This window comes from Lissotriton helveticus, chromosome 2_1 (assembly GCF_964261635.1).
Source record: "Lissotriton helveticus chromosome 2_1, aLisHel1.1, whole genome shotgun sequence".
In the NCBI taxonomy this organism is placed as follows: domain Eukaryota; kingdom Metazoa; phylum Chordata; class Amphibia; order Caudata; family Salamandridae; genus Lissotriton; species Lissotriton helveticus.
This window is the reverse complement of record NC_136059.1, coordinates 1,908,420,763-1,908,437,134: the sequence shown is the minus strand read 5'-3', so window position 1 is coordinate 1,908,437,134 and position 16,372 is coordinate 1,908,420,763. Positions and strand designations below refer to the sequence as shown.

At 47.6% G+C, this 16,372-nt stretch overlaps 1 protein-coding gene across 15 annotated transcripts in view; it reads left to right on the top strand.

Moving 5' to 3' along the window:
* BLTP1 (bridge-like lipid transfer protein family member 1) overlaps window positions 1-16,372 on the top strand; it is a 2,102,388-nt gene that overhangs the window by 367,922 nt on the left and 1,718,094 nt on the right. For all 15 annotated transcript variants that reach the window (XM_078676841.1, XM_078676840.1, XM_078676839.1 and 12 more), the window contains one exon: window positions 8,581-8,700. In XM_078676841.1, the coding sequence (XP_078532967.1) occupies window positions 8,581-8,700 (120 nt within the window). The remainder of the gene's footprint in view (window positions 1-8,580; window positions 8,701-16,372) is intronic.

Below are 16,372 nucleotides of genomic sequence, written 5' to 3'. Positions count from 1 at the left end.
TCCGGTACAATGTACAGCATGAGGAGGGGTAACAGTATACCTTGTGATTCAAAAGACTTCTTTGAAGAAAAACAATTTGCAAATGATCAAGCCCAACATAAGATGTAATGAGTATGCTAAGCATGTGACTCTACAGCACTACACGCTAGGAACAGATACTTACAAAGTAAGTAGTATTTTATTTTCTGGATCTTGGAAGAAGTTTGTGGCCTGGTGTGGAGACCAACATATTGCTCCTCTTCAAAGCTCTTTTTTTGTTGGCCAACCAAGGCCTTGCAGTGAGCACAATTAGGAGTTGTATGTTGGCCCTTTAGACCTTTTTCTATTTGCCTGATCAGTTATGATGTGTATCATGAAAGGCCTAACTCACAGGTTTCCTTGGAAATCCTTTGTCATGCCACAATCGGACCTCCATTTTATCCTTCCACAATCAACACAGCGTGTTTGGATTTCAACACCTGCTGTTTCTTTTTCAGCCCAATCGTCAACTTAATGGTTAGGGCAATAAGATGCGCCCTAGGGATGATTGCCTAATGCATCGCCATGGCCCCTCGTGCCATAGTCCACATGTTCCTCCTGCAGGAGTGTCTCTTGGCACACTGCTCATAAGCAGAAGGTCATTGGTGAAGATCTAGTGTTGCTAAAGGCCAGCCCCCATTTCTCTGTGGAGTGGTGGCTCAGCAGCAGTCTGTTGAGGAGCAGGATTTTTTTGTAGGGTCTGGGTGCATCTAGACAATATGATATGTCATTCAGGGCAAAATAGTCCTTCTCAAAACAAACAACACGCCTGCCATGTATTGCCTCCAGAAGCTAGGTGGTACACACTCTATCCCACTCTCAGCACTTGCGCAAAAGATCTGCCACTGGGCAGTCCGCCATCACATATACCTCTTGGTTAAATATCTCCCAGGTGTAGACAACAACTTTGCAGATCTGCTCAGCAGGGCGCATCATCAAGTCCACAAGTTGGAACTCCACCCGCAAGTCATACTCCTCTTATTTCCAGGAGTTTGGCACCCCACAGATAGACCTGTTCACTACCCCAGACAATGGAGAATGCCAAAAGATGTTGCGGCGGGGTGAGTACCCGAACCCCAACGGGGGAACAAGCACTGTCCCATCCAATGGATCTCCAACTTGCAGCCCATGTTCCTCGGACGGGACCCCGACCAGCACGAGACCGGCAGAGAACCAGCCCACTCTAAGATTCCCCCAACAGTCGTATATCAGAATACATGGTGAGCCAAAGAGACCACCGCTGCGCCAAGCCAACCCCAACTGTCAAGGTTCCAAAGAGGACCCCTCTTAGCTGAGGCCGCGCAAGATAAAGAGCGCCTCCTGGAACGTGACCGCCTATTGCCCCTCTGTTGCTGTCCCTTGGGACCCTTCTGGGCCACCTCACTGGAGGAGGAGTCTGAATCCCTGCCAGGGGGGCATGTGCGCCCTCACTCGCACCGTTTCATCTGTCCACTGAAAGACCTCCTCCAGGGTGTCAAAGAAGTGGGTGCGGGATCGGCATACCACCCGGAGGTGAGCAGGAAACAAGAGGGCATATGGGAGGTTGAGAGCTCTCAGGCGGGCCTTCGCGGCCATGAACGATTGGCGCTGTTGCTGCACTTGCCGTGTATAATCGGGAAAGATTAAGATGCGCACATTGTCGTAGAGAAGAGGTTCCTTTGCCCGGGCCTGCTTCAGTATGGCATCACAGTCCAAATAGTTTAGGAGCTTTGCTATCACTGGCCGTGGGCAAGCCCCCGGCGGTGGTTTCTGCATGAGCGCCCGGTAGGCCCGCTCCACGACGAAGCATTGTGACAAAGCGTCAGGCGGGAGCCAACTTTCCAACCACTGCGTGAGGAAGCGTTCCATGTTACCCGCCTCACAGCCCTCCGGAAATCCCACGAATCTCAGGTTATTGAGTCGGGCTCGCCCCTCTGCATCTTCCACACGTAGCGCCAGCCCCTTCTGAATCGTCTCCATGTTTGCCATTTTCTGCTTTAGTATCGTGACGTCGTCCTCCACTCCTGAGATATGAGTCTCAGCCTCCGTGATGCAAGGCACTGCATTGCGAAGATCTTGTCGCAGCAGCATAACATCTGACCCGATTTTAGCATCCAGCATGTCCCTGGACTAGGTGATGGCCGCCATGAGGGCTGCGTTGTCCGGGATACCCTTCGGTTGACCCCCGGCAGCAACCGCCACTGCACCCGGACCGGTGAATTTGTAAATGGGCCCATGTTTAGTGGAACTGCTACCCTTGTCTCTCGTCATGGCAGTCCCTGGGGTCTCCCCGCAAATCCGGACGAAACTGAGCTAGATGCCAATGCGATTCCTCCAGGGACCCCGTACAATGTGTATGGTGTCCGGGGATGGGGCTGGGTCCAGGCGCGCAGCCGGCTGAGTGCCTCCACTGAGCACAGTGATCGCCAACCGTCTGAGCTGTGCAGCCAGGTTGGCCGCCGAGGCAGGTGTCCCCAGGGCAGAAGGATAGAGCACCTAAGCGCACCCTATGTGGCCCGGCCGTGCCACCGATCCCCTGCCACCCAGGTATGTCGCCTACCTCCGGCTACAGCCTCGTGGATGATGGGGCCCCCTGCGACAAGCCTCCTCTGTGCCCACTCAAAGGGACTCCACCCCTGACCGCAGCTCACGTTGTACTCCCCTCTCCTCACCTTCGCGGCCCGGCCTGGACGCTGCGTCATCCCCGGTGGTCCCGTGCAGGCTGCACCACGGATCAAAGACAGAGCAGCCAACCCCAGATGCTGCCTCTGCCAGCCCACGCCGTCTCCTGGGCCTCCTGGGCAAGGCCACCTATGAGCGGACGGGGGCCAAGTGTCTGCAGGCCACCGCAGTGGGCGCTCGGGAAACAGGGGGGGTCCAATACCAACTGAGCAATCCACTGCCCCATGGCCCCCTGTACAGGCCCAGCCTTGCACTTAATCCGCACTGTGGCCCTGAGCCGTCGGAGGGGGGGAGGGAGGGGGGGGGGGGCCCCCGGCCGCTGCGTCGGTGTCGGCGCTGCCGATCTTACCACTGCTGAGAAGTGACCCCGGATGCAGGGAGCTGGGCCACCGCCGCCGCCCCTGACTCGCTGCGATCCTTCTCCCCGGTGCTGCTTACTCAGGTCACTGAGCGATCCCAGGACGTCACGCCACCAGTCTCCCCGCAGAGTCCCTGGGCTACGGGACTGCCAGCAATCATCTTCTCCGCGCCGGCTCCAGCAGACGCACAGTCCGCCAAACAGTCGTCCCCACTCGCCGGCGGGGCTCGAAGAGGCGCATAGCCCTCAGTGCCTTCCGGAGATTCGCACGTGACGACCCGGCTCCTCTTCTGCCACAAGGCCTCGTCACACACGCGGTGCGATCTCGCCGCCGAAGGTGAATGTGGGCGCCACAAGATTCCATCAGATGTCTGTGGGGGTGAGTCAGCGCCTCTACAGCTCCTTCATAATTACTCGAGGGTCAAGAGAACCAGGATAGGTGAAGGATAAAAGACGTGCTGGACGGAGCTCGCCTAACACACGTCCGCCATGTCGGCTCACTAGGCCACACCCCCTCCTTCAACTGGATTTTTTTCAGCCACATTGTCACTTGCCAGTCAGGACAGTCATGAGTTTTTTGGGTACAGTGGTCTCTTGTAGAACAATATTTCCACATGCCAGACTACACATGCACCCATTACAGGAGTGTCTAGCATCTCAGTGATCATAAGCGGGGCGGCTTGTAGGATCTAGTGTAGGTATCCCTAAGGGGATTTCAACATTTGAAATGCTGGGTCACTGTAAAGGGGGGTCAGGAATGGACTGGACACGGGGTCTTGGTAACGAGGGTTTTATTTTAACATAAAGTGTCTTTTTGCGTAAAGTGAGTCTTTCTCTTGCAAAACCGGCGGGATCCGTGGTGCTGACTGTGGAGGGGTGTTCTTTCCTCTATAGCGTCTTGGGTCAGGATAGCGCTTCTTCCAGAGGGACCTCTCGCAACAGTTATACCGGAAATAAAACACAGAAAAAGGACCAATTACTGCCACGTCCTATACTTTTCCTTTCCGGGGTACCAGGGAGTGAGGGACACCTTCCAGTGTTGTAGACGTTTACTGCGGCTAAGTGACAGGCGTGAGGGAGGGTATTTTATCACGGGGAAGGGTAGTGCAGGATACTAAGGGTTTGAGAGGCTTTTTACCGCGGGTGAATGTCCCCGCCGTCCCACCCAGTTCGAGATTCTATCCCGTACCTGTCGTAGCCACACTCCTCCCTCGGGAGTGTGGCACGGCGCTGCGCGGTCTCGTTGGCCTCCTGGCACGTCTTCTTCGGACAGAGCCTCTTCTCTCCCAGCCTCGTCTGCTTCTCGTCCTGGCGTAGCGTTCTCCTCGTCTCTCCGGCGTTCTTCCTCCTCGCGGCCTCCTTCCGAGTCGGTGACGTCACACCCCGACCTCCAGGTTTCCGGGGATTTATCCAATGCGGTGAAGGATACGTCACGATGGGCAGTCCCGGCGTCCTGTTCCGTCGGCCAGTTAAAGGGGCCGTGCTGTATTTCTTGCGACGGGCTTCCCCAAGCAAAAGGATCGTCCTGTGAAGGAGCAACCACATCCTCGTCATGCACAGACCACCAGGAAACTTCTCTGCCGCCCTTACTGTTAGACAATGTCCCGGTCACCTCGCTACAGTCACACAGAACACCCTCAAGGGCAGACCTTTTTTTGGACCCTGATAAGGCAGGTTATTATCACCACGGATGTATCACTCCTACAATGGAGGCACACACATGGAGGGCATTACAGTCTTGGGCCATTGGACTGCTCCTCAGCAAAAACTCCATATTAGTGTACTAAAGCTTATAGCAGTTCAGATGACTCTGAAAGCCTTTCTCCCAAAAATGACCAGGAAGATTGTACTGTTCTGGACAGACAATATGACAGCAATGTATTACATCCAGAAACAAGGTGAGATGCACTCAACATAGCTGTCTCAGTTAGCACAGACCATTTGGCACTGGGCTATTCGCCATCACATCCACTTCCTAGTGCAATACCTTCTGTGAGTGCACTTATCAGTAGCGGACCTACTAAGTTGGATGCAGCAGCAAGGCCAGAGTGGGAACTCCATGCCCAAGTCCTCTGCAGTTACTTCCGCAATATGGGGAACTCCAGATGTGGACCTATTTGGCACAGTAGAAAACGCACAATGCCCAAACTTCGATACCAGGTACAAACATACACAGTCCATGGACAATGCTCTATGAATGAACTGCGGTACAAAAGGTCCTAGGAAGCTTGTTTCCAGTCCAGGAAAGGCATGGCTTGGCAGTTCGGGCTGGACTGTTCCCATGAGGCACAGGGTCAGACTGATTTGCATACGGCCATGTCTGAACTGGGGTGGCAGAGTGGGCTAAAGAACGGTGATGGATTAAACCCAGATCTTTTGACTGGGTGTGAGTGTTTGATTGGTTCAGATGCTCCGTCCATCACCACCCCTTTTTGTACCGCTATGAATTAACTGGCCAGGGATATTTGCATACACTTTTCCGCCTCTCCCATTCAAGCCATATCTTGTAAGGAAACTCAGACAAACCAGTCTGAAGAGGATTTTCATAGCTCCAACCTGGGCACGTCATCCCTGGTTCACAGCATAACTAGAGTTGTCTCTAGTACCTCACGAGAAGCTTTCCAACATACCAGATCTTCTCATTCACAGCAAAGGCAGAGTCAGACATCCAAACAACCTTGCAATCTGGCTCCTGAAGTCGCAGAGTTGGAAACTTGCTATTGCCTCCAGAATTTATGTACATTCTAAAAGAGGCAAGACTTCTAACCACAAGAGCCGGTTATGCAGCTGAGTGGAAACTTTTTGTACACTATTGCACATGCCAGGAAATGGACCTTTGTGCACTGTGAAGAGGACGGGGACGGAACAAACCAAAAACAACCAACAAAAGTCATCGAGCCAGAAGAGGTTAGCGGTCTAGCTGCTGTAGAGACAGGCCGAAAGGAACACCTGACGTCATCAACAGAGGAGGGGAAAAGAGGCGGAAGGACAGAGCTGTGGGTGGCGACACCGGAGGAGGAAAAAGTACAGAGGAAGACGGCAAACTGAGAGACGTGGAGCGAAGAGAAGGCACACGCAGAAGAGAGGAGCAGAGAAAAGACAAATGGAGATGAGGACAATGAGTAGGAGACCGGAGGAGTAGCGTTATACAGCACCATTACGCCCGGCGGCCAGCTAGGAAAGGAGGACGCCCCGGGTCCCTTTGCCACAACCCTGGACACGCAAGGCAAGTTCCTTTGCGGGGGTCGTTTTGGTGGGGGTGGTGGGGAGGCACTGGGGATTAAGGCACGTGTGTGTTCCTATTTTTTTCTTTTTTTCTTTTCGAGAGCACACCTCGTCGGTTCCTTTTCCCTCACGCTCCCCTTCCCCCTCACTAACCGGGCGGCGTCTGGTGATGGTGGCGCAATTTGGCAAACAGCAAGAGCATAACAGTAATCCTGGCTATATTCTGTTTTTCTTCCCTTAACCTACGGGCCGCGGGACTCTTCGGCAAACACCCGGAACCCCAGAGCATAAAGCAGGAATCAAGAAGAATTGTGACCACTCTATGTAAACAGAGTACTGCAGGACTGCATATCTATTATTCTTTTCATCATTGTGCCTGTTAATCTTGAAGCAAGGAAGGGGAAAATTACTAACAAACGCCTTGCTGTGAAAAGTCTAAAAACTGTCTCTGTACCTTCTGTGCAAACACCACATGCACCTACAGTACATCAAATAAAATGCTATCCCCTACATCTCCAAAAGGCAAATCTAGCGTACACTTCGGTACGATTACATGCAGCAATTGCGGCTTATCTCCAAAACCGCAAGCATCCGTCACTTTTTCGTCTACCAGTCATAGACGTTTTTATGGAAGAGTTGAAAAAAATAATTCCACCCCAGTACCTTCCTGGAATTTAAATGTCGTTACATGGTTATACTAAGAATGGTAACAGTTATACAAAGAGCGCACAGCAAATACTGGTCATAAAGTTCAATGATAGTTTGTTCGGTGGTGCTCAGGAAGAGCGGGGATGGTTACCACACCTCCAACAGTAAACCACATGTGGTTTAATCAACATTACATATATCCTCCGAGCACTCAGAAATAATATTCAGTCTTGGATGTGTTTCTTCCAAAATTGAATTCAAAGTTGTTGTCTTCAATCCAATCTGTTAAACAATTCAACGCAGCCACGTGTTTCGTCAAGTCAAATCAGACATTTGACTTCAGGGCAAATTTTCCTAGTCACGTAACACTTAGGTTTGCGATTACCCTTGGACACGCACCATATGTATCTCTTCTAATATCCTTGAGTCTCGAGTCAAAAATAGAGGCGGGTGACGACCTTATAAAATCCGTCTATATTGGTCGGCCCGTTTCTCCAAGTTTAGCACAATGAATCTCCCGAGTATGGGATCTTACATCCGTAACAGAGTCGTGTAAATGGATGGCGTTGGGAAAATTTGCCCTGAAGAAGTTAAATGTCTGATTTGACTTGACGAAACACGTGGCTGCGTTGAATTGCTTAACAGATTGGATTGAAGACAACAACTTTGAATTAAATTTTGGAAGAAACACATCCAAGACTGAATATTATTTCTGAGTGCTCGTTACCTGGTTGATCTCCATTCCTTTTGAACCTCAGCATTCCTGTCCTCTGCAGACCCTCTCTTGGAGAGTAGCTTTCCTTGTTGCTATACTTTCCCTGAGAGGAGTTAGTGGAATTCAGGCTCTAACCATAGAGGTGCCTTATTTTCAAGTTTTCCAGGATAAAGTTCCTCTTAGTACCAATCCAAAGTTCCTCCGAAAAGGTAATCTCTCCCTTCCACCTGAACCAAAAACTTAAGCCAGAGACTCTGGGAGAGAGGCCTCTTTATATACTTGATGTTAAAAGAGCACTAATGTGTTATATAGAAAGGATTAAATCCCTAAGAAAGACACAGCTTTTTGTAGCTTTATCATATCCAAGGAGGCAACTCTGTTTCTAATGCAGGAATTGCAAGATGGGTTGTAAAGAGTATCCAGATTTGTTATATAGAGCCCATAAAGTCTTTACCAACCATTCCAAGAGCACACTTTACAAGATAGAAAGGTGCCTTATTAGCTTTTTTAGGAAACATCTCCTTTTAACAGGCATTTGTAAAAAACCTAACTAGTCAGAAAATGTCTTATGTTAAAAGGTATTGTAGCATGGTTAAAGTACTGTTATTTTGAGTTTTTAAAAATAAAACTTACAGGAAATTCCTGCCAGTTCAGATGAGTGTAGTTTAGTGTTTAGAGGTGTTATCCAGTTTTCCAAGAGTTTTTTCCTTTTGAAATGTGTTTTTCAAGGATGAATTAAGTAAAGATTATTATGACTTAGATTGAAGATCATGTACCTTGCCCAGGAGCAAGTAGTCACTGTCTGACCATATCTAAATCCATAAACTACAATTGCTGTTCAGTAATTGTCGTTCTGACCAAAATATTTCTGTTCTGACTAATGGGGTATGTATTTCTCTTTGCCTGTAAGTGTTACTCGAAGTGTCAATGCATTTTTTTTATATATTTTTTTTAGCTGAGTTGTTATCCAGGACCGTGCTTTACACCTGATGATTTAAAATACACCATGACTCGTCTTGCAGCTGATGGCGCAGATATCTTCGTTGTGGAGCACGGCTGTGCTACAAATATCAAAGTAAGAAAATAATTAATTCAGTTTTTTACAAGATAATAATGCTTAAAATGTTGGGTTCATGTGAAGGAGGAATCCAGCCATTACCCAGGACTGGAATGTTGGATAAATATCCGAATTTAAATTGAGAAATCATGTAGCAACAGTTTTTAATATCAATTGAAGCTTGATTCCATATTAAATTATTCCATTGCACAGATTTATGTTAAATGCAATTTCTAATGCATATTGTGTAGGAACCCTCATCCCGAAGTGCCAAACTGGATCTGGAAGGACCTACATGAGGTGTGTAATCTGTGTCTGTCTACAAACCACGACAAATCCTCCTACCTCCTGCAGCAAGAAAACTGCCGGTATAGTCGAGATCGACGCCTCGCAGCCATGTCCATGACACACAGAAAAAATAATGACACCCAAGTCTTTTTGGCGAACAAAACGTTGAAGGCAATCTCCTGCCTAGAATATCTGCTGAGGAGGTTCAAGCCTCCTCCTGCGAGTACTCTGGCTACGATGTGGAGGTGGAGAAGCAGTCACCTCTTCTGAGGAAAAGATCGAATATTGCTGCCATGAGTACAAACTCCCTCCCTCCACCCCTCCATTCCTCATCTGGCATCAAACAAGGGCCGAACATCACCCTCCAGGAGGGTGGGCATCAAACCCTGAAGCCAGACACCAGTCTTTAGCTCCACCAGACTCCCTAGCAGTTCACATCACCCATAACCTGGTAAGCGCTCATGGCACAAGATGCACACCTACCAGATAAGGAGAGGAAGTAGATCGATGGGGCCAGTAACTTCATTGCTGCCCAATCTGCCACTCACTAGTACACCACCAACTCTGTCAGATTGTTGTCCCATATGACAGGGCATACTGGGGCGAAATGGAGGAGCTTCTCCGACACCTCCATGACCAATACCGCAAACAGGGTCAGGGCCTCAATGTGAAGGGCTAGCTTGTTTCCAATGCCACAATTCACTGTGCCCTCATTGCTGTCAACACTGCAGCTTGTGGAGTTCATTTTACTGTCCCTATTCGCAGACACATATGATTGCGTGTCTCTGATTTCAAGCCAGAAGCCCAGCAGCCTTTGCTCAACCTGCCCTTCGAAGGGGAGCACGTCTTTCGACCCCAGGTTCCCCAAATGCTAGGAAATTTTAAAAAGGACAGGGATACTACAAACTCCTTCCACCAGTGGTTCCTTTTGCAAATCCCAGTACCTTGGAGACTCAAACTACTTTTCTCAAGGCCTCCACCTCCTTTCAGAGGCAACAACCTCAGCAAGCCTCTCTCTGTGGCTACTTCAGAGGGGGATAGAGGGGTAATAACTCCATGGGTAGAGGTAAAGGTGGCACCACACCTTCTAAACAGTGTCTCCCAATACCAAAATATCCCATCCCATATCCAGCCCTCCAATTCAAGCACTCTTGGGGGTGGTTCTGAACCGGGTGGTGGGGAAGGCTGTCCCCTGTCCAGCAAGGGTTCAAGCCTTGCTTCATCTCTTTCAGACAGATTGACAGGTAACTGTCCAGGAAGCTATGTGCCTCCTTGACATGATGGCCTCTTGCATTGCCATAGTTCCTCACGCCAGGTTACTCATGCGCCCATTGCAGGAATGCTTTGCAGCACAATTGTCTCAAGCAGAGGGTCACTGGGAGGATCTAGTGTTGATTTGGGGCTGTACTCATCGCTCTCTGGAGAGGTGCAACACCTGCAGGATCCTTTCTTGATCCAGTTTCACTGGTGACCATCACCACCAATACATTCCTTTTCGGGTGGGGTGCCTTTACAAGATCTCGCTGTCCAGGCTCTGTGGACACCCCACCAACAGGTTCTCCACATCAGTTTCTTTGAGCTGTTAGCCTTCCAGCTAGCACTTGAAGCCATGGTATTCCTCATTCACAATTACAACATGACAGCCATGTACTAGCTCCCAAAACAGAGAGATACGCACTTGCTTCAGGCGTCGGTGCTGGTTCAGGACATCTGGCAATTGGCACTGCACCACAGAGTCCATCTACCTGTGGTGTACCATCTGGGAGTGGAAAATGACTTTGCAGAGCTGCTGAGCAGGATGCTACAATGAGTCCACACGTGGGAACTCTACTCTCAAATCCTGCTGCTGTACTTCCATTTTTGGGCGTTCCCTGACATAGACCTCTTCACAGCTTCCAAATGCCCAAGCTGCGGCTCTAGGTTCCCATGCCCACAGTCCATGAGCAAAGCACTGTGGATGAGCTGGTCAGGGATACTTGCCTACACTTTTCCTACTCTCCCACTCCTTCCATACATGGTTTGGAAGCTTCGGCAAATGTCCCTCACCCTCATCCTAGTGACTCTAGCGTGGGTCAGACAGCCTTGGTTCATGACCCTTCTCAACAGCTCTGTAGTATCCCATGAGACACTGCACAACTGGCCAGACCTTCTAACGCAGAACCAGGGCACAGTCAGACACCCGAACCTTTTGTAGCTCAATCTTATATTTTGGCTCCTGAGGACTTAGAGTTAAGTTAGCTAAATCTGCCTCCAGAATGCATGTCCATCCTAATAGAGGTCCATAGGCCCACTTCATGGGTGTGCTATGCAACCGATTGGAAAAGGTTTGTCCCTTACTGGCTGACTCTTAGGTTGCTCAGAACTTATATAGTCTGCTATTGAATGGTACATGTGTGCACGGATTGGTGGTTGTATCTGGTGTTTCTATTGGATTAGGGTTAGTGTTCTCGTTGGTTGGTTATTTGAGGGTTCTTAGTGGTTTCTGGGTCAGTGATTCAATAAATGTAGGGATGGGACTAGCGCTACGGCGAGGCTTTCTATTGGAAGTAGGGATTAGGGTTTCCTGTGTGATTGGTTACTGGGACTTGGTTTGAGACTAGGGCTATGGTTAGCCCTTTTATTGGAAGTAGGAATTAGGGTTTTCTGCCTGACTGAGTGCTTGGACTAGGGTATGATTGGATGTAAGGTCTTGATCTCCTATTGGTTCTAGATTTTAGGGCTAGTGTTGTGATTGGATAGGGTTAGGGCTAGGGTTCCCATTGGCTGAAGGGGTCATCGGATTACTGTAGCTATAAAAGGACAAAGTTTAGGTTGTCTCAGTCGGGCATCAAGGCTAAGGGCGGAGAGGACAAGGGCAGTTGCCTGTTTGAGACTGGTCGGGACCAGGGCTAGAATGCTGCCTATTTTCTCATTCAGTAATACCCACCCTACACCATCCACATCCACAAACAGAGTAACACACTCACACCAAATGTGCTCCGATCATTTACTACAAACTAACCCTATGCACAATTCAGTGTTTCAGAACCCAATACAAAACCACACAAACCACTCCTATACACCCTCTATCCCAGCTACCACACATTTCTACCATCACCTACAAACAGTACACAACTCTATCCTTTACCACTAACCAATCCACCCATCACTAACACAACCCAGTTCCACACCATACTTAACTACAGCCCATCAAGACACATACTCCCCACTCTAATTACTCCCAACAGACCCCCTTTTATCACTAACAAAGATATACTCAGCCTTCCATCATTTGTCCAGCATCCTCCTCTTCTTTCTACCATAATAACACAAACGCACAACATATACACTGCACGGCACCACACATTTTAACTCTTGCATCAAACCAGTCTAAGACAAACACTCTTACCTCTACTTCATCCCCTCCTACACACATCCGCTCTACTCACAAACACATCACAACACCCTCTGCCTTACAACTTCAACTCGCAAACAATACTATACAAACAAATCCATCTCATGAAACAAATATACCAGCACCTCTTTTCACTACTCCTCAAAAACAAAACATAACGCGCACACCAGCACAACAAAATCTCTCAAGCGCAATACCTCATAATACTTTCCGTCACAAAATACAAACATACACCCACCTTTCACACTACACAAAGGAACAAACTCCAATGCCAAGCTTTCTCTCTTCCACCACACCTAACACACATACAGCAACACAGCAACGCTCTTCCAACCGCCTTTCATCCATTGGACAATTTTGAACCTTACTACACGACCCACATGCTGCACCACTACCCCTGACTCATACACCTTCCGCCCTAAACACACGCAAACAGTATAAGCAACGTGCCACATATCACAACTTCTCTTCTCCATGTCCACTGCACAACAAGGCTACACCACAAAAACAACACAGCATTCCAACTCATTCTCAAACACCGTCTCCACCACCTACACACACACAGACCCATCAAAATGCCTTCTTAGCCTGCTGTACGAGAACCACATTACAGAACAGCTACACGATTGCTATCCTAATACAGCTAGTACCAGCAATAAAAACGCACCTGCTACAAACCCACACAATACTTATCACTCTTCTATAAAACAAAGTCTCACTGTTACCAAAGCACTTTCTCTAAACTGTCTACTAATACATGTTCGATCACTCTCTAAAAACCAACATCACATCTACGACCTATTCCCTGACGCAGCACCAGACATGCTATTCATAATTCAATCATGGTTAGGAGATGATATGGCTCCAGTCCGGCAAAAGCCATTCCTCAAGGATATCAAAAGATCACCCAAAATCGTATAGGCAAAAAAGGAGGTGGCCTAGCTGTTGTTTTGAGGCAAATATTACATATCACTAAAGTTGACGACATCTCCATAAAGTATTGTGAGGCTCTTCTAACCAGATGCAATCTTATTCTGTCTTCCTCCTGTAACTTCCTTCTCCTTTACAGACCTCCACCTAGCAAGGCGACATTCGCAGACACACTTCTAGACACAGTTTCAAACCTCGTAACAATACACTTCAATCTATGCATTCGGGGTGACCTCAACATTTGGTTTGACAAACCCAATATGCCCCATCTGAAAACAATAATCACTGGCCTAGACACACTGAACCTGCATCAGATCGTCCACAACCCCACACACATTGCTGGACACATCCTATATGTCATTTTTGCTAATACCAAACTAGTTAACTTTAAAACTATAACTACAGTCACATGGTCAGCCCACCATTTTCTTGCTTTCCAACATAAAACAACACTAAGCGACTCGCCTAAAACTACCTTACAGGCACCCACCTATCGACCGTGGAACAAACTCAATCTGGAACGCTTAGAAACACAACTAACCTCCATTACAGATCTGGAAACAAATTCTGTTAAAAAACTATATGAGTGGCTACATGAAGCTTTTGACATCCTGATACCACTCAAATCCACACAACAAAACAAAAGAAAATAAGCACCTTGGAGAAATATAGAGATAAAAGACATAAAAGAACAAATTAGAAAGCTGCAACGTCCCTTGCTCGAAACAAACGCCAAACAAGACAAACTTCACCTACAGAAAATTAGCAGATTATACAAGTCCGCTATCAATAAAGCAAAGGAAAAGTACTATTCAGGCAGAATTCAAAATGCTAAATGTGCAAATAAAGAATTATACAAAATACTCAATGAATTGCATAAACCAAATTGCCTAGAAGGAACTCATCCCGTTACTCAAGATTTCACAGACAAACTGGCAAATCATTACACGTACAAAGCAGACACGTTGGACTCCTACTTAAAACAGAGACAAAGCACCAGCACTAACCCTTTTACAAAACAACAATCCAAGAATACTCTAACCCAGCCTCTCCGTTCCTTCCAACACATCTCACACAATGAATATATGGACCTGGTCAAATCAAGCGGGCCTACCAGCAGCCCTTCTGACCCGTGTCCACTGCAAACTTTCAAGACAATTCTTTTAACAACCTCTGCTGCCACTCCAGTAAGAAGAATCATCAATGATTCCCTAACTACCAGAATATTTCCAGAAGAACTCAAAAAATCATACGCTCGCCCTTTACTGAAGAAAAAAAATTTGGACCCGCTGAACCCTGACAACTACAGACCCATTACAAATGGACCTTTCCTGGGCAAACTGATATAAAGAGCAGCGTTCGCCCAGATGTCACAATTCATTGAAGCGGTACAAAAGGGGGTGGTGATGGACGGAGCATCTGAATCAATCAAACACTCACCCCCAGTCAAAAGATCTGGGTTTAATCCATCACCGTTCTTTAGCCCACTCTGCCACCCCAGTTTAGACATGGCTATATGCAAATCAGTCTGACCCTGTGCCTCATGGGAACAGTCCAGCCCGAACTGCCAAGCCATGTCTTCCCTGGACCGGAAACAAGCTTCCGAGGACCGGTTTCTGGCATTCCAGCCGTCTTCAGCCCGGCTTGCTTGAATCCATTGGCAAAGTGAGCAAGGGACTCGCGTCTGAGCATACCCTGCCACACTTATGGCGGCCAAAAGCGGTACAAAAGGGGGTGGTGATGGACGGAGCATCTGAATCAATCAAACACTCACACCCAGTCAAAAGATCTGGGTTTGATTCATCACCGTTCTTTAGCCCACTCTGCCACCGCAGTTCAGACATGGCTATATGCAAATCAGTCTGACCCTGTGCCTCATGGGAACAGTCCAGCCCGAACTGCCAAGCCATGTCTTCCCAAAATCTAACTCCGCAAGGACAAGACTTAGGCGCCTCTGGATTTTAACATTGTAAGAAGACCAGCAATACATTTCTGGCAAAACAATTCAGAATTGACTGCATGCCCAGGAGTACCATATCGGAAACACGACCCACAGATACAGCTCTAATAACTGGCATTCAACAATGGAATAAGATAAAAATCCAATTTAATTCCTACATACGTACTCTAAGGGCAAACACATTGACCCCAACACCTCGACAGAAACTAAAAGGTGTCTTGATAAAGGTGGACAATAATCTGGAAAACCACAGAAACGCGTCGACGCTTCACCCAGTATAATTCAGGATCTCGACATCTTTGCTGATATATCGTAGTATAGTACATATAGCTTAGGTGTTTCCAATAGAGTCCGAATATACAATAAGTATTGCACTTATTTTATGTCTTACTGCTCTTTCTGTCCTCGTGATTCAATCTTGCTGGCCGAAATTGAATGTCATAAATACTTTTTATCGTTTTATTTCTGTTGAGTGGGTTCCACTGTGGACCACTTTTCTTTTAACATTTGTACATTTCAATAAATTGTATTAATTCTTTATATATATATACGTATTGTGTTATTGTTTTTCCTTGACCCTTCGGCATCTCCTAATTATTCACTCTCAAGGGAATACTTTTAGTTCATTGGTTAGCCAACCCTATTTCCCTTGACCTTAGTTAAGGGGTACCTCTCGTATTTACCCTCACTGCCAGACTACTCTTACATATCAAACCGCGAGACCACATCTCACCTGCTTTGAAAGCCCTGGATTTCTTACCGGTTGCCAGAAGATCCACGTTGAAGCTGCTTTGTATCACCCACATAGTAACACATGGAATGGAACCACTCTTCATCAGGAATAAAATCACCAAACACATTCAACAAAGGAACCTCCGCTCTAGAGTGGCACCTCGCCTCAAAATCCCAAGATACAAGAAAAAAACCATGGGTGGCACATCCTTCTCTGTTCAAGCAGCCAAACTATGGAATTTTTACCCCCAACATAAGAACCATGGACAACCACCTTATCTTCAGAAAACTATTCAAGAATTGTCTCTTCCCCACATAAGCACTCTACGCAAATAGAAATATGCACCATATCCCTCTGTATATAAGCATTTATTTGTTCCATAGAT